Genomic DNA, 26,600 nt, shown 5'->3' with positions numbered 1-26,600 from the left:
GTCAGTCTCTGACAAAGTTTGTGACATACAAAAAAATACAACAAGTATTCTCATCGCTTCATAACATTAAGGTTGAACCACTGAAATCACATTTCTAATTTATTTAATTCACAGTGTATTTTAACAATGTCTTTACTACCTTTCTGGACATTGAAAGTGGCAATAATGTCGCAGTCTATGGGGGGTTAGAAAGATCTCGGATTTCATCAAAAATATCTTCATTTGTGTTCTGAAGATAAACGAAGGTCTTATGGGGTTGGAACGACATGAGCGTGAGTAATTAATGACAGAATTTCCATTTTGGGGTAAACTAACCCTTCAACATGTTTAAATATTGGTTGCCGTTCTACTGTAAAATAACAAACAATACACACTCAAATAATATTCAAAATGTGATTTGCAACATTGTATGCATGCCTAGCAGCAATCAATATTTCCTGTAGTGAATACTTAAATTCTATTTGCAATATTTTTCACCCTGCCAACTAATTACAAAATATGTTGTTTTATTTGTCCTCCTGAGGCTGACATTTTTTGTCATTAAACCTTTGTTTTTAAAATGTCTTCTGAGGGACCTGGTACATTCACTAGCTGCCTTCAGACTTGAAGGGCGTAATTACCTCGGGAGCAACGAGCACTTGGTTCCAGCAGAAATCACTTAAGACCTGACGGCAGGCCTGAGTCTGACTTGACCTCAAACTGTCCATGAGAGCCACTCAGAGCAGCCAGAATTTAACACACACGCGCATGCCCAGACACACACACGCACGCACACACACACACACACACACACACACACACACACACACACACACACACACACACACACACACACACACACACACACACACACACACACACACACACACACACACACACACACACACACACACACACACACACACACACACACACACACACCCTGGCCTGTACTGCAGCTCATTAGCTCAACAGCCTGGCTCAACTCTCCCCTCTTGGCTTTTGTCTGCTTGAGGACAAACTCATGAGATGAAGGGACTCTGTGTGCATGTGTATGTCAGAGAAGCTGCCAAAGCGTCCGGTTAAACCATTTGCAATTAAGCAGATCAAAAAATTCCCATTTCACATTGTTACAAAAGAATTCTATTTCAAAATTATATATATATATTTTTTTACTTTCTACTTATCAAAGAATACTGAAAAATGTATCATGGTTTCCATAAATATATTACTGTAAGCAGCACAACAGGGTCATGTGACGGTGAAGACTGGAGTAATGATGCTGAAAATTCAGCTTTGCCATTACATTACATTTTAAAATATATCTAAATTAGAAAATGGTAATTTTAAATTGTAATAATATTTCACAATATGTATTTTTAATCAAATAACTGCAGTCCTTTGTGAGCATACGAAAATTCTTACCGACATTTTGAACGGTAGTGTTTATGTTATGAAAAGAAAAAGTAGGCTAGAAAACATCCTCTCTAGCAATGTGATCAAATGTGGAGACATTCATATTAAAAATTACAAGTTATATGTGATGTCATTCATCACATATATTAAATACCACTTAATAACAACACGGCCTTGTTTCATCATATGCCTGTTTATCATATGGAAATGTAATAACAGTTCTAGCAGATCTTGCTGTTCTGAGTAAATTAAATTAAAGTCTCAATGTGGTATGTGATTCATATAGCATTTGAGTGACCATATATTCAACATCTTATTGACTAGAGGCTTTCTATACTATCAGCAGACACACTGCGACTTGGGAAATCTCCATGCAGTGCCTTCAGGCACATCATATCTAAAATCATTATCTCGGCAGGACAGGGCATCAGTGCTATTATATCAGTTTTTTTAAAATTGAGACATTTCATCAAACAAGCCTGTAATGCAACTTGTGCTGCTGCAGATTTCTTTGGCCCCCTGAGTAATTGTCACTCTCATTTCATTAAAAGGCCATTCCTATTTTTGCGATTTTTTCAAAGCTGCCACTCTGAGTGGATCCTGACATGAGGACAAACCATTACTTCACCATTAGTGGTCGACCACCGAAGCTGCTATGACATTTCTTGTATTCGCTAGTACTCTTATTATTGTTCTCATGCCCAATGGGAGCCACTAGAACTGTTTAGAAAGCTGTTGCGTTATTTGGCTCAGTGGAGTGGTCTTGAATAATCTCCAAAGCAAATTTAGGGTCTTCCACTGTTACTCTGTAGTGCCACAATCAGTTCAAAAATGCACTATTTTTATTATATTTTCATTTATCATTCATTCCCATTTTTCAACTCAATTGTGTGCGGAGGAGTCGGGTCCGAATTGGCGGGAAAATGCGCGTTCACGTCTACTTGGGCTTACATCCCACCATTAGTAAGCAGCGGCAAATTCGGCAATCGCTAGCAGTATCGTGAATCAAATGAACTCTGCGGACGGAAAGAAGCGACCAGCCTCCAGTAAAATCCAGACACCCACGGCAACTCCTCGTAAGTTTGAAGAAAAAAAAAAGCCTCATCTAATGCGGCCAAGATAGAGAGTGACAGGCGTCGGGCAAAGACAATAGTCAACATTGGAGCGGCTTTTGATTCTTGGATTCTTGGAGGGAGCTCCGGTCAGCGCTGGGTATAAAAACAGACCCCGAGCTGGCTTTCTTTTTATTGCAAAGGTAAGACATAGTTACAGGCCATTTTGCAATATATTGTTTTATTGTTTTTGCGTTTTTTGTTTTTATTGTTTACGAGTGTGCGCACCGAGAACGAGCATGAGACTGGCTGCAGTTTCTCTAACGGCCACTGGTGTCAGTAACGGTTAGAAATTTCAGAACCTACGCAATGCTCCTTTAAAGTAATAATAAAAAAAATTCTCCACCTATAGACCTTATGTAGCCCCGCCCCTTTTCAGCACTGCGCTCATTGTCTTTTGTCTTACGGTCTGTATTTTCACAATGATCTTGTGTATTTATGAATAAACGGCTCGTTTTAAAATCTTCCCAGTCTTTTGACATTTGTTAAGACATCTGCTTCAAACATTACAATACTCATTATATCTTTCGTTAAATTTACATTAAGTAAATCCACTTCAAAACCTAGTTACTCCTGGACAGCAATGCCATAGAAATATACAAAGCGACCGCAAAAACGGAAGTTCAAAGACAATATTCTAAAGATGGCGGCGCCCTTGTTTCTCTGGCACATAAGGTCTATAAACTGTCCAATTTTACCTAACACTAAAGATCAGAATTTAGACCATGCTGCACATGTATCTCAGTATGATTTTGTCTGTCCTTGCGCTACCATTGTCTCCCATGTCCAGAAGGTATCTGACCTGTGCAATTTTGCGCCTAGTGGTAAAAAGACATATTAATAAATGATAGATGCTTTTATTGATCTTATCATATTATCTTATCATTAAAAATCATTCTTTTGGTCTCTTTAGGGCTTTCACACTGCACTTAACCTCGGGTTATCGGCATTCTAAATGCAGCTTTTAATTCTGCTTTTAATTTAGGATAGGAATGTACAGTGTGAAATGCCAACTTCTGAATACCCAGGATTCATTGTTAACCCAGGCTTAAAATAACCATTGTATGTGTTTTGGGTTATGAGAATTCCAACAATATCCCATTTATAATTTTCAGCCAATGCATAGTGACAATTCCTATTAAAATGAAGTGTTGCAGAGATCCTACGCTCCGTAGTCTAGGGGCTACTCCTTCTAGAAATTCCCAAATTTGGCTCATGACATTAAGACCACTATAATGAAATATAATGGAATATTTTTTTTATTCAAAACCATGCTGTCACAGCAACAACTATACTGGGCTGTGCTGACTCGATGTTCTATGTTTCTTTGGGCAGTGTGATGAGGTTGTTAAAGATCTGTGCTGGAGGTCAGGAGGCTGTTATTTCAAATCCCACATGTGGTGATTCTTGAAGCAGTCCTGTTTCGTTCTTCCCTTTCAGTTATGTGTCGTGGTGAGTGCATGTTTTTCTTAATGTTGCAGTCGGGAGTGGAAACTCAGGAATGTGAAGGGCATCGAGGTGAAGCGAGGACTGATCAGATGGACCCTTTCTAACAAACCAAGATAAATAATGCAAACCTGAGGACATATACCCGTTGTGTGCCTTTCTAACAGTGCAGTCATGTTATTTCCCCCCTACTGCGTTCTGCTTTAGAAGATTCTAAGAAAACTCAGCCAGGAACTATTCCTCCATAATACATTTTGTGCTAGAATTCAGTTTCCAATTGTCTGCTCTGTCCAACTTTCGGATGACCTGCCCTGAGTCCTGGAGAGGCCAGGTGCCTGACGGTAGAAACAGGAATGGCTCCTATTAAGCCTGGTGCTCATAAACCTGAGTTACAGTAATGGAGTAGACATCCATCATCTAGCTGTCTTATCAAGATATTTCCCTGATGACAGCATATGGCTAGAAAACGGAAATCATTTACTTTATGACCATGGCAACCACTCATGGGGCTAGTCTGTAGTCTACCTTAAAAAAAAATAAAATTAAAAAAAAACACTTTAAAAATACCCTGGCCGGACAGTAAAAGACAAAAATACCACCATCTTCATCTACCTTCCAAAGTGCTGGTTGGAGAAATTGAATCTTCTCCTCCATAACCCAGATAATTTTAGTTGAAACGGTGCAGCAGAGACAGTCAAGACAAACTTGATTTTTATTTTTTAAATTATTATTATTATTTTTAGCTAACTGGATCTTATACAATCAACGATAGAGGGAACTTTCTGATGTTAAGTTCCTGACCTGAGAGTTAAAGGAATTTTCTGGATTCAGTTAAGGTCAGTTGACAGCATCTGTGGCTTATACACATATATATAAATGGAAGTGGATGGGTCCAATACATAAATGTTAAAATACTTACTGTTTGTAAAATGTTTACGTAATTGCAAATACTGTTAGCCACAAGATATAAACAATATGTATGTCAAAATGATTTCAATGTGATTTTTTTTTAAAGAAATTAAAACTTTTATTCAGCAAGGATCCATTAAATTGATCAAAGTGACACTAAATACTTTTACATTTTTATACAAGCAATTCCCGGACAGCTTTCTTTGAACAAGAATTCCCCTATATGCCAAACCAACAAGAAAAACGGAACAATTATGACGATCCATAACAACAGAGCGTAGGCGCCAAAGCTGTTTTGGATTCAGTTAACTGGCACAGATTTGAAGAAAATTAGTCATTTGGCAAATAAGTAAATACATGACGGACAGTTACATACGTATTACCAACATTTTATATTATGCAAGCTTTATAATACACATCAAATGACAGGGGAATTTATAGTAATTTATTGTAGTAATATTAATTAGACAGTCCACAAACTCATTCGCTCAAATGGCTTGGCTGGAGAGCATTTGCAGCTTATATGAACTGCATGCCCTGGTGTATATCCAATTTTACAACTTCGTTATTATGACAACGTAATGTCATGAAACCTAGTCCAACTGCAAAAATGATTAAAAGAGAATTAATGTTTTTATAAAATTATAAGCTTCACATTTCAACTTTTAAATTCTCTAAAAAAGTAAAAATGGAGGCACATACAATGGAAGTAAATGGGGCCAGTATATATATATATAAAAAAAGAAAAAAATGTTTTTGTGGTAATGAACAAATTCTATCAGAGCTTAACTTGTATTGAATCCAGAATATTACTTCAAGACATTAAAGATATACAATATCATACTTTGGTTAAAGTCAAAGTCGTATAATGCTCTCAGACACTGAATTTTTTATAAGAATCACCTACTCTGGGAAACAGAAATGGGGCCATTATGTGATGACTCTTCACACCAATGCATTCTCAGGCATTTAAGCTGTCAAGAAACCTGTTTCCAAGCTTCATCATCAGCGATCATCCCCTCCCTCCCCAGCAATACAGTCATATAACCGCTCAGCCATCTCACAGCATTCACACTCACTGCCAAACATCACACCTTTCAGCTACTGAAAGCCTCATATGTTGCTTTTTAAAGTAACCTTTGCCACGAGAGCTCATTCTTCTCTCCTTTTCCTGTTTGGTGCCATTCAAGGAAACATCCATTAAATGCAGCAATTGAGATGGAAGCTGTTGAGCGAGAGGTGCCTTCAACCCATTTTAATGTTTTACTGGAGGCATGACATATCAACTAATGAATAGGTCCATGTTCGTCTTCTGTTTGTTTAGAAGTGTGGACTTGGCATATACACGTATAAGGAGCTTTTAATGATACACAAATGAGGGCAAATGTACACTGTCAACAACTAGAAGCCAAAATGTTTTCACCAGGCACCTGATACGAAAAAGCATGGTGACACTTGCAACCAACCCCCTTTTAATTTTACATCTCTCATGCTGTGAGAACAGGCTGACACTTGCTAGCATTTGATATTAATCAGTTTATGGTGAAATGAGTCTCTGCCACCCACAAGAATTTAGCTGAAGAGCTTCTGAGTCGTAACCTCAAGTCAGTTAAATGCCATATGGGCTCTGAGTTTTAGAAGAAATGTAAAGACCTGAATTATTCATAACCCTTCAAACACCTTAGAAGTTCCTGGGTGACTCCATCAAAGGTATTGGGCACCAGAGTCCCAATGGATATTTGAGCACCGACCGTCTGATCTTTCCAGCAGATGGAAGAATATCATAATAAAGATATTAATTTCAACCGCAAAATCATTATATACAGGTCCTTCTCAAAACATTACCATATTGTGATAAAGTTCATTATTTTCCATAATGTAATGATAAAAATTAAACTTTCATATATTTTAGATTCATTGCACACCAACTGAAATATTTCAGGTCTTTTATTGTTTTAATACTGATGATTTTGGCATACAGCTCATGAAAACGTCTCGGTTACGTATGTAACCCTCGTTCCCTGAGTACAGGGAACGGAGACGTGTCGTCGGGGGAGTTCCCTGACGAATTGGGATCACGCTAGGGAGACCAATTGCCTTCGAGTGAATTAAAACGAGCCAATGAAAATTGGCATGCAAGATTTGCATTCCACGACCAGCCTACCAGCGCGGGTATAAAAGGCGGAAGTAAACATTACGCAATGCTTTTCGCTGAGGAGCCGAACGGTGTCCAGTCCTCCGAGAAGGTACAGCAACATGGCGAAGGGACGACACGAGGGTTACATACGTAGCCGAGACGTTCCCTTTCGTCCTGGGAACTCCGACGTGTCGTCGGGGGAGTTCCCTGAATAATTGGGATCCCTAATAAAACGCCATGGCGCTGGCCACTTCCAGCGCCCGGCAAAGCTACCCTGCAGCAGTTTCTTCAAATAAGTTGCGGGAGCTAGCACGGGAAACACACTGCTGTTCCGCAAGACCCGCACAGTGGATATTGGATAACACTGGCAAAAAGCGTTCCTTCAAGAGAGGAGGGAACGCTGCGGAAGCGCCAGCCTGACTGAGGAAGGCCAGGATACACATATGTACTAGCCCGAAGGAGTAGTGAAACATATGGCAGTCCCTAAGGTAGTCCCAATCCAAGGGAAGTGGAGTCCGTCAAGTGGAAGACACGGCTGAACTGCACGTGGCATCATGGGTCACAATAGAAACCACTGGAGCACCCAGTCTACTAGCAACTCCTTACTAGAGGTAGCAGACCTGGTGCCGGGCGGTCCGCCACGCCCAGCACAGAGGGGTGAAGGAGGAACTCACGGGGCTCACCGACGTAGGGCGCCAACGGAGCAAGGAACGCACGTATCCGCTGCGAGGCGGAGTGGCGTAGCAAGCCGACACAACCTATTCCCTCGTCCCACTGGCTGTAGCAAGAACTTGGGAGGAAACAGGTTCACACGAAGGCTATAGAACCTAGCGAACGTGTTCGGTGTCGCCCAGCCCGCAGCTCTACAGATGTCTGTCAGCGAGGCGCCTTGAGTCAAAGCCCAGGAAGCGGCAACACCTCTAGTGGAGTGAGCGCGCAACCTGGGAGGACAAGGCTCACCCAGAGACTCATATGCTCGGGTGATAGCATCCACTAACCATTGGGCTAACCTCTGCTTGGAGACGGCCTTCCCCTTCTGCTGGCCTCCGTTACAGACAAAAAGCTGATCTGAGGTTCTGAAGCTTTGCGTTCTGTCAATATAAACCCAGGGGAACCCAATGTTGGGTCACGAGGAATGTTTCTCAGATTCAGGAGGTTAAGAAACATGTCCGTGCCATCCCTGTGGGATTTCTCCATCAGCTGTTTTGCGCTGCGAGCCGCTCTTTCTGCCAGGCCATTCGACTGTGGGTACTCTGGACTACTGGTGACATGAATGAAGTCCCACTGTTTGGCAAAGTCTCTGAATTGCTGACACGTGTACTGACTAGCATTATCAGAAATGAGTGTATGGGGTGTGCCGTGCACTGAGAAATGCCTCTTTAGTTTCATGATTACAGCTGATTACGTTATGTTGCGGAGCAAGTCAATCTCATACCAACACGAGTATGAGTCCACAAGCAACAGATAATTTTGTCCATGCCACTCGAACATATCTGTTGCCACCGTGGACCAATGTAGGTCTGGAACTGGGTATGGTCTTAATGGTGCTTTTTGTTGGTGCTGGAGCGAAGACCGTCTTGGTGGAGGTGGGGAGGATGGTGGAAAGTGAAGCGTCAGCCTCTGCGAACTCAGACGAGTGTAAGTAAGGATCTTTTATACTTCACGTATTAGAACGCGATTGGATAGATGAGAAGGTAATACATGACGTAACAATTGAGTCTTCCTGGCGGAACTTACGCTACGCTTTCATTTCTGCCGTGATGTCAGCCGTCATCGTTGGCCAGAAAATGATACCTCTTGCTCTGTGTTTGGTAGCGTCCAGCCCTGGGTGGCCTCTGTGGACTATTTCAATATATTCTCTCTGCAATGAGCGAGGAATGACGGTTTTGTGGCCTTTCATCACTATTCCGTTTTCCACAGGTAGCTCATCTCTGTAGGGAAAGTACGGACGCACTGTGGGCCACACGCCATGTTCTTTAATTGGCCAACCTCGTTTAATCACAGTGCTTATTAGATCCTGTAACACATCATCCTCCGCCGTATGCTTTCTGAGTTCCTCCAGTCTAGCAGTGCAAATGTAGTTGATAGACATGACCTTGAATGTGTCATTTTCAGTGTCTGGTTGGACTTGAGTGTCTGGAGCTCTAGATATGGTGTCTGCAAGGTACATGAGCTTACCCTTCTTGTACACCAGGGTGATAGCACTGTAACCTGAGCATCATCCTCTGCAATCGTGCAGGAGCTGTGTGGATTGATTTTTTCAGAATAGTTACCAGGGGCTGGTGGTCCGTCTCTACGAGTGTAGGTTTCCCATATACATAGTCCCTGAACTTTGTACAGGCAAATACGACGGCTAGCAGCTCCTTCTCTATCTGCGCATACCGTGTCTCTGTGTCTGTGAGTGTGCGAGACGCATATGCAACTGGTTTTCCCTCCTGCATGCATGCAGCACCCAGCCTGAAGCAGGGCGAACTTCTGGCTGCACGCTGGGGTCTAGTCATAGAATATGTAATTGGAAGTTCTCCGAGCTGGTCGGTAAATAAGTCCGTAAGAATATCTCCGGTGCTGCCCTCCATACTGACATGATGCACATCTGGGCTGATTTTAACGATCGCCATGTCAAGGCATGCACGGAATCCCAACAGCGGTTGAACATCTTTATCCACCAAAAAGAATGACAGTGGATAATTTTGCCCATTTAGGCTACATTGCAATGAGACCAAGCCTTTCGTTTCAATTTTAGCTCCACCATAAGCTACAAGGTTAGGTGTCTCTGAATGTTTCGCTGGCCGTTCGTTGTTGGCAATTTGTTCGAAAGTCTTTTGTGAAATTACGTTACATTTTGCCCCAGTGTCAACTTTCATCTCAATTGGAGTTTTGTTTATGTGTACAGTGACAAATCCCTCCTCCAGCACTGGCATGTAAGGGTTAACAACGTTGACACACTTGTCAAATTCAATGCCATCAACATAAAAGGTGTCATCATGGTCAGGGGGTTTGTCAACCTCAAGTTCATGTACTGCTTTCCTGTGATTAAATTTCTTCTGACCAAATTGACTGCGTGCTTTGCAACATTTCTTGTAGTGATTAATTTTACTTGCAGTTATGACATTGTTGACCGAAAGCAGGGCATTTTTCTTTCTTTGCTGCATGATTACCTCCGCAATTTCTGCAAACGGTTATAGTTGAATCATGTTGTTCTGTTCTTTGTTTATGTTTTGTGTTTTGGCGCCACCTGCTGGAAAATGGCTGTATTGCATCAATGTTAGTTGCAATCTGAGGTAGGCTAGTCAACGTCTTATTATTTTCTTCTGTCATTTCATGTATACGACAAATTGAGATTGCTTTGATCAGAGTTAATTCGCTGTCTCTTAGCAGTACTTTCCTTAAGCTTTCATTGTTGATGCCACACACAATCCGATCACAGATCAGCTCATCTGTCAATTCTCCAAAATGACAACTTTTAGCTTTAATCCTGAGATCACTGATGAAACGTTCAGACGTTCTTAAAGAGCCCAGCACATTTAAAGTAACAAGTTAATAATACACAAATTATATTGTATTTCTGTACAGATCATTTATCACAATGATCTACACTGACCATGGTAATACTGTGCTCAGTTGGCCTGCCAACTCTCCTGACCTGAACCACATAGAGAATCTGTGGGATATTGTGAAGAGAAAGTTGAGAGATGCAAGACCCTACACTCTGGATGAGCTTAAGGCCGCTATCGAAGCATTCTGGGCCTCCATAACACTTCAGCAGTGCCACAGGCTGATTGCCTCCATGCCACGCTGCATTGAAGCAGTCATTTCTGCAAAAGGATTCCCGACCAAGTATTGAGTGCATAACTGAACATAATTATTTGAAGGTTGACTTTTTTTGTATTAAAAACACTTATTTTATTGGTCGGATGAAATATGCTAATTTTTTGAGATATGAATTTTGATTTTTCATGAGCTGTATGCCAAAATCATCAGTATTAAAACAATAAAAGACTGAAATATTTCAGTTGGTGTGCAATTAATCTAAAATATATGAAAGTTTAAATTTTATCATTACACTATGGAAAATAATGAACTTTATCACAATATGCAAATTTTTTGAGAAGGACCTGTACTTACATAAAGCAAAAGCTCTGCTATTCTGCCATTTTGAGTATAGTTGTCATGCTTTTTTGATGGATTTTAGGTTAGCATGTGTAATACGATCACAGATTAAAGGGTATTACAGATTTACGAATGCATTCGCTCTGCCAAGAATCATGGTGGCTGGTACAAGGTAATCTGTTCTAACATGAGGTAAACATTTCAGAAGGTAAAATAAAAAAAAGGATAGTAATAATAATAATGGTCTGAATGCTTTGAATGTTTATATACAGGAAAAAAAAAGAGTAAGAATGTAAAAGAGTGAATGCACAGTATTCCTGTAGCTCAAATGGTGCTAGCAATGGCAAGGCAATTGGTTCGATTCCCAGGAAATGCTAATTAATGGAAACTAATTAAATGCAATGTAAGTTGCTTTGGATAAAAGCATCTAGCTAATACTAGCTAACATCACGTAAGAGTCTAAAGAGCCTTTGTGTTTCCAGTTTTAAACAATATCTATTGGATGATATTTTACAATTAAAATTTGTGGTAAACATTTAGTAAAATATATATGTACACACACACACACACACACACACACACACACACACACACACACACACACACACACACACACACACACACACACACACACACACACACACACACACACACACACACACACTAAAAAACTTCCACACGTAATAACCTAGAATACCGTCTAACGCTTGATGGCTGCTCTGTTAAGTCTTTGTCGTCAGTTAGGAACCTGGGTGTGCTCTTTGATACCAATCTTTCATTTGAAAGTCACGTGTCTAGTGTCTGTAAAACCGCATTTTTCCATCTTAAAAATATATCTAAATTACGTCATATGCTCTCATTGACAAATGCGGAAAAACTAGTTCATGCGTTCATGATATCAAGGCTAGATTATTGAAATGCTCTACTGGGTGGTTGCCCTGCACGCTTAATAAACAAACTAGAGCTAGTTCAAAACGCAGCCGCTAGAGTTCTTACCAGAACGTCCTGGTTGCGTATGCAACCCACCGTTCCCTGAAGGAGGGAACGGAGGACGTAGTCGACGCGACTGAAATGGGATCACGCTAGGGAGCCTGTCTTCTTCGAGTACTATTGAACGAGCCAATGTAATTGGCGTGCGTGATTCGCATCACAAACTCCGCCCCCGCGGCGCGGGTATAAATACGGAAGTGGATGCACGCACTAGTTGCTTTTCGCTGAGGAGCCGAGAGTAACCCGGGGTCAGCGGTGGTCCAGCGGTAGTGGCAAGGGGACTACGTCCTCCGTTCCCTCCTTCAGGGAACGGTGGGTTGCATACGCAACCAGGACGTTCCCTTTCAGTCGATAACGTCGGACGTAGTCGACGAGACTGAAATGGGATCGACCATTGAACACGCCACTAACGCTGCCACCTTCCAGTGCCTAAACCAAAGCCTCCTGATGCCCCCGCAAACTTAAGGCGGGGAAGGACAGGGCTTAGGCCAGGGAAGTCACTGCTGTTCCTACAGGACCACTGGGAAAGCGTTCCCCGTACGTTGGAAGGAAGGGATGCTGCGGAAGCCACATCCAACCCGAGGGAGGTAACGTGGAGAATACACATATGAACTGGGCGGAAACCGGGCAGTCTAACATATGGAATGTCACTGGGGTGGCTCCAGCCTAAGACGGGGGGAGACACACCGGACAGTGACGGCAGAGAGACTCTGCCGAGGGAAGACACGGGCTCACCGCAGGGAGCCGTATCGTGGAAGAATACACATATGGGGTCACCGAAGGGACCGCAACATATGGACCCAGCCTAACACAGGTTCCACACTGCTTACGAGTGGTAGGCCTAACACCAGACGTTCCGCACGTCCGACGTCGGAGGGGTGTGGAGGAACTCAACAGGGTTCAAGTTTAAGGGAACTCAACTGGAGTAGAAAGGCGCACGTATCCAGTCCATAGGAGGGGAATGGCGCAGCAAGCCGACACTTGAACCGGGCTCACGGTGAAACTGGCTTCATGAGAAGGGAGCCCACGGGGAGCAGCGGTTCAACCAGGTGTCGTCCAGCCCCCAACTCTAGAATCTGTTTAGCAAAGTATATCGTCAACGCCCAGGCGGAGCACTTTACACTCATCATAGAGGAGCTCAACACCTAAGTGGACATGTTGCATCTCGGATCTTTGCCGAAATGAAGGCAAGCACTAAGTGCAACTTTGCATGGAAACAGCCTTCCCTCTCTGCTGAATTCCAACAGATATTTGAAGAGCTGGTCTGAGGTCTATGACTTGCATTCTGTACACGTCCAAGCGAACGGACAGAGAAGCCAGGGCTGGATCTGCCTCCTCCAAGGCAGCGCTTGCAGGCTCACCACCTGCTCCTATTACGGGAGAGGTAGGAACCTTGGGCACAATCCGAGCCGGGGTCTCAGCTTGTGAGAGTTAGCCGGCCCAGACTCCAGGCACAATACGTTGACCGAAAGCGAGCAAGTCCCTACCCTCTAGTAGAGACCACGCGAGCAGGAGAACTGATATAACAGAATTTTTAACTCACTACCTGCAGTGGCTCAGGGGCGGTCTCTGCAGTGCAGTCGCACCAGGGACAAGGCCCAAGAGGATAAAGAGGGACACAAGGATTTACAAGACCTTGCTCCTCAGGAACCTGACGATCAGAACGTGCTTCTGCATACTTCTGCAACCCGATGAGCGTCGTTTAAACACCGAGGCAACATCATTTTGAGGGTGATTTAGGAAAACAGCCTACTGCAACCCATTTTGCAGGAAAGAGAGCACTGAAGTGATCGAAAGCTTTCAGGATCTCCTCTGGAGAGAAGACGCACTCAACGACTAGGTTCCACTTCTAAAGGCGTAAGCACGCTACCCCATTCTAGGGGGTTCTCGCCGAAGTGATGGTAACTATCACACATTCTTGTGATAGCCACCTGAACCTCCGCGTTCAGATGTAAGACCGCCCGGAATCCCCGGGGGAAGAACGCGTGTGCCATCGTGCCCCGCCCCTGAAGAGTTTTCCGGGGAAGTCAGGAAGGCTGTTGATGGGAGCCAGGTCTAGTTGGGACAATAAGGGGCAACTATGAAGACCTGTTCCTCTCCTGACTTGGAACGTAGGTGCAAGTGACGGGCGCAAAAGACAGGAGCATTGCTCAACACAACATGAGAAGATCACTGGGCTTCAGGAGCATTTTCTGCTCAGCACTTGGGTGTGACAAGTTCACTGAGCTTCAGGAGCATTCCTGCTCAACACCTGAGTGTGATAAACTCACCGAGCTTCAGGAGCATTTCTGCTCAACACTTGAGTACGAAGAACCTCACTGAGCGACAGGAGCATTTCTGCTCAGCACTTGAGTGTGACAAGTTCACTGAACTTCAGGAGCATTCCCTCACTGAGCTTCAGGAGCATTTCTGCTCAACACTTGAGTGCGAAGAATTTCACTGAACGACAGGAGCATTTCTGCTCAGCACTTGAGTGTGACAAGTTCACTGAGCTTCAGGAGCATTACTGCTCAACACCTGAGTGTGATAAACTCACTGAGCTTCAGGAGCATTACTGCTCAACACTTGAGTGCGAGGAACTTCACTGAGCACCAGGAGCATTTCTGCTCAGCACTGCGTGTGATGAATTCACTGCGCTACCTGTGATGGACTCACTGAGCTACAGGAGCATTGCTGCTCAACACCTGAGTGCGATGAACTTCACTGAGTTTCAGGAGCAACTCCGCTCAACATGAAGTGTGATGATCTCACTGACTTGAGCAGCGCAAGGCGACCCTGAGTCGCCGTCACTTCTTAGAAGGCTCACTGGGGTTAAACGCATTTCTGCGGGCCCCTGGGGCAGCTGAGCCCCAGTGTTTGTCCAAGGGTAGTCCGCTCGGTTTACCCAAACACTGGCGGAAAAATAAAACCGGGGGGGCAACTGAGCGGCCCCGGAATGGTCATGACCCAGCCGGACCCAGGGGATGGAGTCTCCACTTGCCCTGGCTATAACTGTCGTGAGGCTCAAGGCGTCACGTGGAACAAGGCGTCCTCAGAAGCGTCTGACTCCAAGGAGGAGGTGACGGGTGAGTTTGTGACATGCAGGGGAAGCTTGCGCAACGGTCGCAATGTCTAACAACTCGAGGCACGAATGCCCGTGTAGTCGGGGGTCGCCCAGGCCCCCGTTAAAACACGCCCTTTGTACATGGCCCCTCTGTTGAAGAGGGTTTGGCAGCAGACCGGGATGAACTATAGTCACACAGGGTGAGCTGCTCTGCCACGGTCACCTCGGGACTCGATCGTGAAGCTAGTGCTGAAGCGGTCACATATGGAGGGAGCCAAAGGCTGCGACTACCATATACCCCAGGAGCCTCTGAAAGTTCTTTCAGTGGGACCCTTTCTCACTTCAACACCAGCTGAACACATTCTAATTGGAGAGACATGTTTGACCGAGTACCACTCCAAAACTAGAAAAGAGATACTCAGCCCGTGGGCGAGATTACTCTCTTCCAGTTGACCTGAAGACCCAACGGGCTCTGGAGCACTCGAGGGGAAGGACACTGTACTGATACTCCACCCTTAGACGCAACACACAGGATGGCCTGCGGTGCGGGAGGTAGAGATCTGAAGCACCTGTCTTTCAGGTCAAAGCTGCAGACCAATCTTGGGCCAAGATGGTCACGACCCACCCCCTAGTAGCACGAAGAACGAGTTTACAACTGGCCTTCGTACCGGCTGGAGGAGCGGCTATATCAAATCCTTCGCCAGCAGGATAAGATAAGCACGCACAAGTCAGGAGCACTGCTCAACACTCGGTGTGATGAATATCACTGAATTTTCAGGAGCACGTCTGCTCAACACCTAATGTGATGACTATCACTGACTTGAGCGGGGTAGCCGAGCCTGAGGTGGGGCAGCAAAGTAGAGAGAGTGGTGTTAGTGTGCTGTGCAACACTTACCTGTCTCCACAAGCGGCAGGGGGCGCGTGAGAAGGCGGATGACCGGGTCCTCGAACGCACCAAGCTGCCTGCTGGCGACCAAGGGGGAGCTGAGGGGTGTAAGGCTATACAGGGTCACACCCGCCAGACTGGCCCTCTTGGGACCCAGGAACAGATGAAATTGCTCTCTCCTTGAAGTGTGGGTACCGCTTGCTCCGCTTTTTTTTTTTTTTTTTTTTCAGGGAGCCAGCGGCGGAACAGACACACACACAAACAAAGGCTCCACCCGGCCCTCACCCGGGGGGAGGGAGTGATCGTGCCACTCCAAGAGCATCTCATCCATTCCTGGGCGGCCCGCTCCGGAATGCTTTCGCTGTCGCTTGCCACCTGGCTTGGCAGCGCCTGGAGCGGGCTGGGCGTCTCAACTGCGGCCGGCTCCATGCTGAGGCCTGGGTGGAGGCTGCTGCGGAGGGCCAGCAGGAGCGGCGGCCGGAGAACGCCCACAGCGACGAGCAGGCGGAGGAGCTGCCACCGGCGGCAGTTGGAAGCAGCAGCTGGCCACCGGGGCAGGATGTGCCGGATGACCTCCGTCTGCGCTTGAGCGGCAGAGAACTGTTTGATGCAGTTCTCCACCGCGTCGCCGACCAGCCCAACCTGGGAAATTGGGGAGACCAGGAACCGAACCTTGTCCGCATCCGCCATACCAACCAGGCTGAGCCAACGAAGGCGCTACTGGACCACCAAGGTGGACATCGCCAGACCGATCACGCACGCTACGACACCCGTACCCCGGAGGGTGAGGTCGGATGCAGTGCGGTGCTCACCTATGAGCGCACGGTCTGGATTACCCTCGTGCATGCCATGGGTGCCCTAGCCTGCAGCAACGCCATGGCACGCAAGAGGAAGGGGCTTGCCCATAGGCTTTGTAAGCTCTGCCCGTCGGAGCAGACGAAACTCACAGGCCTTAGGGGGGAGACGAGGATCCCCCCAAAAGGCAGCGGCCGCCGGACACAGGTGCACCTGTGTCGACAGACCGCTCCAATGGAGGGACACCTCGCAACCCTTCACCGTTCCTCCATCAAGGGTAATGAGGGGGAAAAGCTAGTCAGGCAGTTTCTGGCAGAGAAAGATGCTGTTCACCACCTGACAAGCTCTCCATGCATTTCGGGAAAGAAAGGCACTGGGGCGGCGAGCTGAGAACCAGCGCGGCCCGCCCCAAGATACCAAACTCCAGATTCCAACCGAGACTGAACGGGACACGGTGGAGGTTCCACTCGAGCCCGGCAGCCTCGGCGGCCCGTTTCAGCATAGCTGATAATTCTGGATCCGGCTCGGGCAACATTGAACTCCCGGAGGGAGACAATGCAGCCGAGTCATCATCTCTAGAAGTCAGCTCACCCTCCGATGCTGCAATCGGCGTCCTGTCCTCCAGGGGAGCCCCGAGTGAAACCGCTGGCCCACCCATTACAGATGGACCAGCAGACAACACAGGAGGCTCCAGTGGTTGCAGTGGAAGGGAGGAGTGAGGAGCCCACAGGGAATGGTTACCGGGCGGGACATCCAACACTATCCTCCGGTCACCCATCCCACACAGCACCCGAGGGTGGGGCATGGTAATGGGGACTCGCTCTCCGCGAACGAAGGCGAGTCTCGCCCTCAACACTGCGACAGTCATGTTCCCACAGTGAAAACATGAGCTGTCCACAAAAGCTGTCTCAGCGTGCTGTAAGCCAAACACGTGACACAACAGTTGTGACCATCAGAGAGAGACTGGGAACGACCGCACCCAGAAACGCACGGGCGGAATGACATCTTGAAAAAGACGCAAAAGCACCCGAGTTGCTCTTTCAGAAAATAGGACCGTCACCAGTGCCGGAGCACACAGGGGAATGACCGCTGCAACACTGAACAGAGAACTGAAACAGTGAAGCACTCACTTTTCCGCCCTCTAACCAGCCATCAACACACACAAACATTTAGAAATTTGTTCCTGTTAAAACAGCAGTTGAGAGCTCAAAGCTCGCGATCACCGCTGCACTCGCGCTGTAGAACACCAGCACTGGGAGAGTCTTCCTGAAGAACACCGACACACTCGCTCGTTGTAGACAACAGCACTCTCAGAGACATCAAACGATCGGCTCCGAAGCGAAAGGCAACTAGTGCGTGCATCCACTTCCGTATTTATACCCGCGCCGCGGGGGCGGAGTGTGTGATGCGAATCACGCACGCCAATTACATTGGCTCGTTCAATAGTACTCGAAGAAGACAGGCTCCCTAGCGTGATCCCATTTCAGTCGCGTCGACTACGTCCGACGTTATCGACTGAAAGGGAACAAGGAAGTACGACCATATTAGCCCGGTTCTGTCAACACTGCATTGGCTCCCTTTTAAACATCATATAAATTTTAAAATATTGCTGATTACTTACAAAGCACTAAATGGTTTAGCTCCCCAGTACTTGAGCGAGCTCTTAACACATTATAGTCCTTCACGTCTATTGCGATCTCAAAACTCCGGCCAGTTGATAATACCTAGAATATCTAAATCGACTGCTGGCGGTAGATCCTTTTCCTATTTAGCACCAAAACTTTGGAACAATCTTCCTAACATTGTCCGGGAAGCAGACACAGTCTGTCAGTTCAAAGCTACACTAAAAACACATCTCTTTGACCTAGCATTCACATAACACTATAGACTCCTATAATTCAATATTAGGCTGCATAGATTAGGTCAGCCGGAACTGGGAAAACTTCCCTTAAATCCTGATGTACTCGTTACATCATAAGAAGAATGGCATCTACGCTAATTTTAGTGTCTTTGTTTATCCCGAGGTTTTCCCGCAGCCTGCCGGATCCAGGCCGTTTCCAGATCTGACGAAGGACTTTCGCCTGGACCCGATGACAATGCAGTGCTGAAGTGCCAACTAGCCTCTCCCTATGGAGGATCCCTATACCACTCTACAGATAAAGCGTTGTGGAATTTTTTGGTTCGTGTACCTACCCAAAGTGATAAGATAAAATAAAATTCTGCATCAAAATTTATAGACAAGACAAGTAGTTTGTTTAGGCATGGTTTGTAAGGAATTACAAACCTGCGCACATATATTCAAACGCACACAACTATAGAATCAATTCTTAATGCACATGTGAACGCCATCAGCGTCTATCACAGGTTCACCTTTAAAGTCTGTTTAGAGAGAACGGTGTCGTCTTAGCGGCCCCTAATTTAATAACAAATGATCATTTAGACCGAAGTGAATCAATCAAAACTAACTTTAGATGGAAAAAACATTTTTCAAGAACCACTATAAAACCAAACCAATCTCTGTTACCTTAAATTATATGTTTATCTCTGTAAAGCTGCTTTGAAACAATCTACATTGTTAAAAGCGCTATATAAATGAGGATGACTTGACTTGACACACACACACACACACACACAGTATATATATATATATATATATATATATATATATATATATATAGAGAGAGAGAGAGAGAGAGAGAGAGAGAGAGAGAGAGAGAGAGAGAGAGAGAGAGAGAGAGAGAGAGAGAGAGAGAGAGAGAGATTTGTTTATCATTTGTATCATTACAATTTTTGTACTAGATAGCATCAACTCCTTTGGGAAGATTTAAACCATTTCAACTTACCACATTGAGTTTGAGCTCCATGTTGAGGACACCTCCACTATCCAGCACTGGCATTAGGTTGATGGCAAATATCGCTGCCCGGTCTGGAGGGATGGAGATGTTGGGTCCAAAGAAGATGTAAAAATGAACTGAAAATGTGTCCAATTCATTTCGCAGTGTTGGCCGGATGGGCCAGCATTTATTTGTGTCGGCTATGGGTGCTAAGTAAGTGATGCTGTCTTCAGCGTTCAAAAGAGATCCTTGATCAGAACCGTTCTGGGGCACGTTAGGCAGGCTGGCAGCAGGCAGGGTCTCTGACAGAGAGAAACCCATCGCAGTGCCAAATGACTGGGGCATGTTCATAGCCGAGGAGCTCTTGGAGACACTGGGCTTGGAACAGTCTGCAGAGAAAAGATCAGAGGAGATGTTTAAAATTGGGACGACACACGTTTTCCACTGAAGAAGCTGGTTACGAGAGATGTGAAATAAGAATGAAATAAAGATGTCTTGAACTCTGACGAATCCCTTGACTGAAGCTGACAGCTCAAACTCTACACTCAGGTTACTCTGAGGCTAAAAGCATCTTCCTGTCATTCCAGTCTCTTTGTGCTAGATCTGACTAGCATTTCAGCGGAGACATACTTTTTTTCCAATTTCATGCATATACTTAGATGTCTGTGGCGAGATGACAGGCCAAATGACTGCTGAAAGTGTCTAAGTAGTATGAATTGATCTAAGTGGGGTGTATGCTGTGTTTTAGGAAGGATTACAGAATGGCCAAGGGAACGGCCTGTTTCATCATATTTACTTTTATAGGTCTCTCAGCTCTATAAAACTTTAAAGCCACACACACACAAAACACTTCAAAACCCTTATGTTTGGAGTGTGAAGTCTTCATTCAAATGGTGACACATTCTTTGCATCACAAAAACAGTGTGTCCCAAAACACATTAAAACGAGGGCATGATTGTTCTTAGCATCTTTTAATTGCGGGCTTTGTCATAACATGGTACTTTGTAAATTAGACGGGATTACAGAACACATTTTGATTAAATGTAAATTTGCAGAGCAATGCTGCGGAATTGAGATAACTAATTGGCACTGATGAATACAATAAGGAAATTCTCCACACATCTCATTGTTTCCTGATTGCCTCAGGGTGTGAACGTTCAGTTATGCTACCGAGTACTCAGGAGTCTTACAGTCATATTTCTCTTCGCACCCACGATTATTGCAAAATGCAGTGAAACAGGTGCATTGTTCATTATTGAAATGTCAGGTCGCTTCCCCCCCTCAGCTCTGTTTGCTGTGTTATCGCTCGCGTCTCTTGCCCTCCCAATTCTTTTTCCAGCTCATTTTACATCCGATCCTTGAGCCAGTGATAAGAGAATGTTTCCAATAGTTACGAATTTAGATGAAGGTTTTTCACACATCCAGAAATCCAAAAACAGCCCTGACGAGAAAGCTCACCACGCTCTGAAGTAGACTATTATTACTCCAGGTGGGCATGCATGGGTAATTAAATGTCAGGCATTGAAGAGCTCTACCTAAATTCTGGTGACCCAAATATTTTATGTAGCATCACATCACATCACATCACATCACAGGAGAGCAGGATGTTCATTTAATCCATGATATTCATTGTAATAAACTGATCATGATCTAACAATTGATTACTGAATCTGAATCAACAATAATTACTTATACAGTATAGTTTAGTTGGAGTAAAACTATATTTTAGTATTATAGTTTAATTAGAATTTTCCATGTTTATTTACAAAGGATTATATACATATATATATATATATATATATATATCATTATAATTAAATATGCAATACACACTGTACAAAATATATGTTCAATAAGTTACAGTATGAAAATTTAGGTATTTATATTGCTTTTACTCATCAAAATAAGTTAAGCAATTTTCGACCTTTTTCATAAGTTATACAAAATTTAACTCTTGTCAGTTTAATGTAATTTAAATTGAAATTGCTTAAACATCCAAGTTGATTGTATTTATTTTAAGACAGCAACTTTTTTTATAGTGCAAATCAAAATGTTGTGGTCATTAAGATTTAAAAAAAAAAATTAATACTTTTAATCAGCAAGGATGCATTGAATTGATCAAAAATGACAGTAAAGACATTTATAATGTCACAAAAGATTTCTAAGATTTCTAAAATTGCTATTTAAAGATTCCTACAACAAAATTACAGTTTCTACAAAAATATTGAGCAGCATGACACTGATAATAAAATTTATTATAATACATTCACTTCCTGCTCAGCTACTGTTCGGACGCTCTCGCTTACTACTCCGCGCTTTGCTCTATCGCTTTTATATTTCTATATTTTATCTCCTTTTATCAGCTAATTTTAACTTCAGCAAATCAGCACAGTGCTCAAACGCTTGGATTACTACAAAAAACAGAATTATTTTATTCGACCAGCCTCCCACTGAAAGCTTACATTCCGGGGAAGAGAAAACACAACTTCCTACATTCATAAGGATAAGAAAATGCCTCCTCTGGAATCTACATGCTGCTCTAACTGCCACAGACTTTTACAAAGGATTGCTATTCTTGAAACAAAGTTAATTGCGGGACCACCAAACCAGACGGTTCACACAACAGAGCTTCGTCATGGACGCCCTCAGCATACAGCCGGTGAGTCCCATGAATCTAGTGCTCCTCGACAGGCCATACTGAGTGTAGAGAAACAAGCCAATCGACTTACTAATCGATGGCACAAACAGGGAGCGAGACCCAAAGGCACTTGAGACATCAGATTGTCACGAGCATCACATATTGCTGCAGTAGCATCCTCTACCCCAGATACGGCTCTGACAAGGACTGCAAACACTGGTCTCCTACCACCGCCTATACATCTTGAGAACAGATTTGAAGTATTAATGAATGAGGAATCCCCAAATTTGATGAATGTGATCGAACACAGACTGAATCAGCCAGTACCTAACACTGATGCTAACTGGGGCTCAAGGTCGAGCAGACAGCGGCACTCAGCTCAGAGCGCAGCCGGGCCCAGGACTCTGATAGTGGGCGACTCCGTAATCAGAAACATTAATAGCAGGGATACAACAACGTGCTGCCTTCCACAAGCAACAACATCTGATGTAAACAGGGAACTTCAGAACATTCTGATAAAACATAAGACTGCAAATCGACTCATCATTCATGTGGGGAAGAATGATATTCATAAAGAGCAGTCGGAACTTCTTAAAAAGGATTTCAATTAACTTTTTGAAACACTTAAAAGACTGAAAGTTCAGACATTCATCAGTGGACCACTCCCAGCAAGAGGAACAAACTGGTTTTCACGGTTGCTTGGGCTTAATACATGGCTGCAAAAAACCTGCAATATAAAAGGAGTGAATTTTATTGACAACTTCAAGCTTTTCTGGAGTCAGAGGCAACTGTTTCAACAGGATGGCCACCACCCAAACAAACTTGGTTCAAGAGTGCTAAAGGACAATATCTACTTCTCCCTCCGTCATCCTTCTGCAATGTGTGCCAATCCACTCAACCTGAATGGCACACACACACCTGGATACAGTATGAATGACCACAGGATTTCACTTCAGCACCTGAATGGACATGCGGTTGACACATCACACAAGGACAGTGATAACACCACTCAGCCACAACAGCCTCTGCTCACGGACACAATCTCAGCTGAGCCCTGCCCACAGAGCTCACCACAGACAGACTGTGACATACTAGAACTGCTCCAAGATTCAGCACCCAAGGACGACTTTCTGGAAAACAGCCAGGGAAACCAGGACAGCATATTACAGCCTCCAATAACACCAGAGCAACAACCCCTCTCACCGGAAACGTTATCCCTCTCTCCAGCATCTCCACTTCTGTGCTTCTCAGAGAAAATGGAAAAAACTGGTGCATGCTGGAACTAGACTATCCCACTCTTTTGCTGCGAGCCCCCAGATACCAACCAAAAACGCCAGGCCCCACAACCACCAAAGCATGTGGGCCCAGCTCGCCCTCCCCCTCCTCCTGTGAGAGCTCTTCGGCCTCTGCCACAGCGCCAGGGCGTGTGGTGGAAGACAAAACTTGTAGTCCATTATAACATCTACAAAGACAGCATCCATGCTTTCAATAAGGAACTAGGCAAAGCTAGACAGACTTTCTTCTCGAATATTATAAACAGCAATATAAACAACACACGCACTCTTTTTGCTACTGTAGAGAGACTGACAAACCCCCCAAGCCAGATTCCCAGTGAAATGCTCTCAGTGAGAAAGTGCAGTGAGTTTGCTTCTTTCTTCTCTGAGAAAATCAATAATATCAGAAAGGTGATCAGCTCATCCTTGAGTTGCGCTGGGGTCAGGCAGATCAGACAACAGCCTGAGAAAGTAGTCACTATGTCTGATTTCGAAGAAATTGATGGCAAAATTTTGGAAGAAACCGTACAGCACCTAAAAACATCAACCTGCGCCCTTGACGCACTTCCCACATCTTTTTTTCAAAAATGTGTTACACAGCTTAGAAGCAGATCTCCTAGAAGTGGTAAAAGCCTCACTTCGCACTGGGCGTCTTCCGAACTCCCTGAAAACTGCAGTTGTCAAGCCCCTCCTGAAAAAGAGCAATCTGGATAAGACCATATTAAACAACTATAGACCGATCTCAAATCTTCCTTTCATAGGCAAGATCATTGAAAAAGTTGTCTTCAATCAGCTGAACAAATTCTTAAGCTCGAATGGATACTTTGACAATTTTCAATCTGGTTTCCGACCGCACTACAGTACAGAGGCCGCGCTCATAAAGATAATAAATGATATTCGCTTAAATACAGATACAGGCAAATTATCAGTTCTGGTACTACTCGACCTCAGTGCTGCATTTGAAACTGTCGATCACAACATACTTCTTGACAGGCTGGAAAACTGGGTCGGGCTTTACGGGATAGTCCTAAAATGGTTCAGGTCATACTTAGGAGGCAGAGGTTATTATGTGAGTATAGGAGACCATAAGTCTGAGTGGACATATATGACATACGGAGTCCCTCAAGGCTCAATTCTTGCGCCACTCCTATTCAACCTGTACATGCTCCCAATGAGCCAAATAATGAGAAAGAACCAAATCGCTTACCATAGCTATGCAGACGACACACAGCTCTACTTATCCCTATCGCCTAACAATTACAGCCCATTGACTCCCTTTGCCAATGCATTGATGAAGTAAACAATTGGATGTGCCAAAACTTTCTTCAGTTAAACAAAGACAAAACTGAAGTCATTGCGTTTGGAGACAAAGATGAAGTTCTCAAGGTGAACGCATACCTTCAGTCTAGGGGTCAAACAACTAAAAATCAAGTCAGGAATCTGGGTGTGTCTCTAGAGTCAGACCTTAGTTTCAGTAGTCATGTCAAAGCAATAACTAAATCAGCATACTATCACCTGAAAAATATTGCAAGAATTAGATGCTTTGTTTCCAGTCAAGACTTAGAAAAACTTGTGCATGCTTTCATCACCAGTAGGGTGGATTATTGTAATGGACTTCTCACTGGCCTTCCCAAAAAGACCATAAGACAGTTGCAGCTCATACAGAACGCTGCTGCTAGGATTCTGAGCAGAACCAGAAAATATGAACATATCACACCAGTCCTCAGGTCTTTACACTGGCTGCCAGTTACATTTAGGATTGATTTTAAAGTATTATTACTGGTATATAAATCATTCAATGGCCTAGGACAATACATTGCAGACATGCTCACTGAATATAAACCCAACAGATCACTCAGATCATTAGGATCACATCAGCTAGAAATACCAAGGGTTCACTCTAAGCATGGCAAGTCCGCTTTTAGCTACTATGCCAGCCGCAGCTGGAACCAGCTTCCAGAAGAGATCAGATGTGCTCCTACAGTAGTCACATTCAAATCCAGACTCAAAACACATCTGTTTAGCTGTGCATTTACTGAATGAGCACTGTGCCACTGTCCGTCCGACTGTTTGCACTGTATTTTATTTTATGTTTTAATTACTCTGATTTCATTTGATTATTTCTGTATTTTATCTTTTATTCTAAACTGTTTTAAATTATTCTGATTTCTTTTGATTATTTTAATTTCTTCTATGTAAAGCACTTTGAATTACCATTGTGTATGAAATGTGCTATATAAATAAACTTGCCTTGCCTTGCCTTGCCTTACATGTTTCACCAGATCAGCATTTTAGAATGATTGGACTGGAGTAATCGCTGCTGAAAATTCACCTTTGCCATCACAAGAATAAGTTACATATAATAAATAAAAAATTTTTAATTTTTTTTACAGTATTTTGATTAAATAAATGCAGCCTTGGTGAGCATCAGATACTTCTTTCAAAAACATTTAAAAAACATACAGATCCCAAACTTTTGAACGGTATTGTGTGTTTAATTTATGGTCCTTAGAGGGTGAAATTGGTTGAAACATCTCAACAAATCCTGGCATGCTCGAGACTTGATTAGTACGCAAACCCTGCAGTGTTTATAAGCCCTCGCCATCTGATCAAATCAACTCTTTTGGCTCCTCTGTAATTACATCTATTTTGCAATGAAATGTCATTATAATTCTTGCTGACAAAAGCAATGATGGACAAAAGATCACAATTAGTGAGCCGAGGACATCTTTGAGGGCTCGTACTTGAACATGCTGTCTGGTTCAGAATGAGGATGTGTCATCATGCGCTCTTTTCAGCACCTGTTTGGCCACAAGTCCTGTAGCTAAAGGTTTGCTGTATATCTACACCTCAGACTGAGAAAATGACATGTTAGAGCTGCATTTAGAATCCCTGACTCGTTCTCCAACTTACTTTTGCCTATATATATATATATATATATATATATATATATATATATATATATATATATATATTAGGGATGGCCGATACCATTTTTTTTCAAACCGATACGAGAACGAGTATTTACATT

The 26,600-nt window shown here is 43.9% G+C and overlaps 1 protein-coding gene across 1 annotated transcript in view; it reads right to left on the bottom strand.

Annotated features, from left to right (window-relative positions):
- The window catches only part of tmem8b (transmembrane protein 8B), a 230,241-nt gene that overhangs the window by 37,775 nt on the left and 165,866 nt on the right, over window positions 1-26,600 (bottom strand). The window contains exon 6 of the mRNA XM_077231543.1: window positions 19,667-20,046. Coding sequence (XP_077087658.1) covers window positions 19,667-20,046 — 380 coding nt within the window. The remainder of the gene's footprint in view (window positions 1-19,666; window positions 20,047-26,600) is intronic.

The sequence above is a fragment of the Siphateles boraxobius genome, unplaced genomic scaffold, assembly GCF_051911475.1.
Source record: "Siphateles boraxobius isolate OS27281-9 unplaced genomic scaffold, OSU_SipBor_1 16, whole genome shotgun sequence".
NCBI lineage: Eukaryota > Metazoa > Chordata > Actinopteri > Cypriniformes > Leuciscidae > Siphateles > Siphateles boraxobius.
Note: the sequence above shows the minus strand (reverse complement) of the source record. Positions and strands in the feature narration are given on the sequence as shown.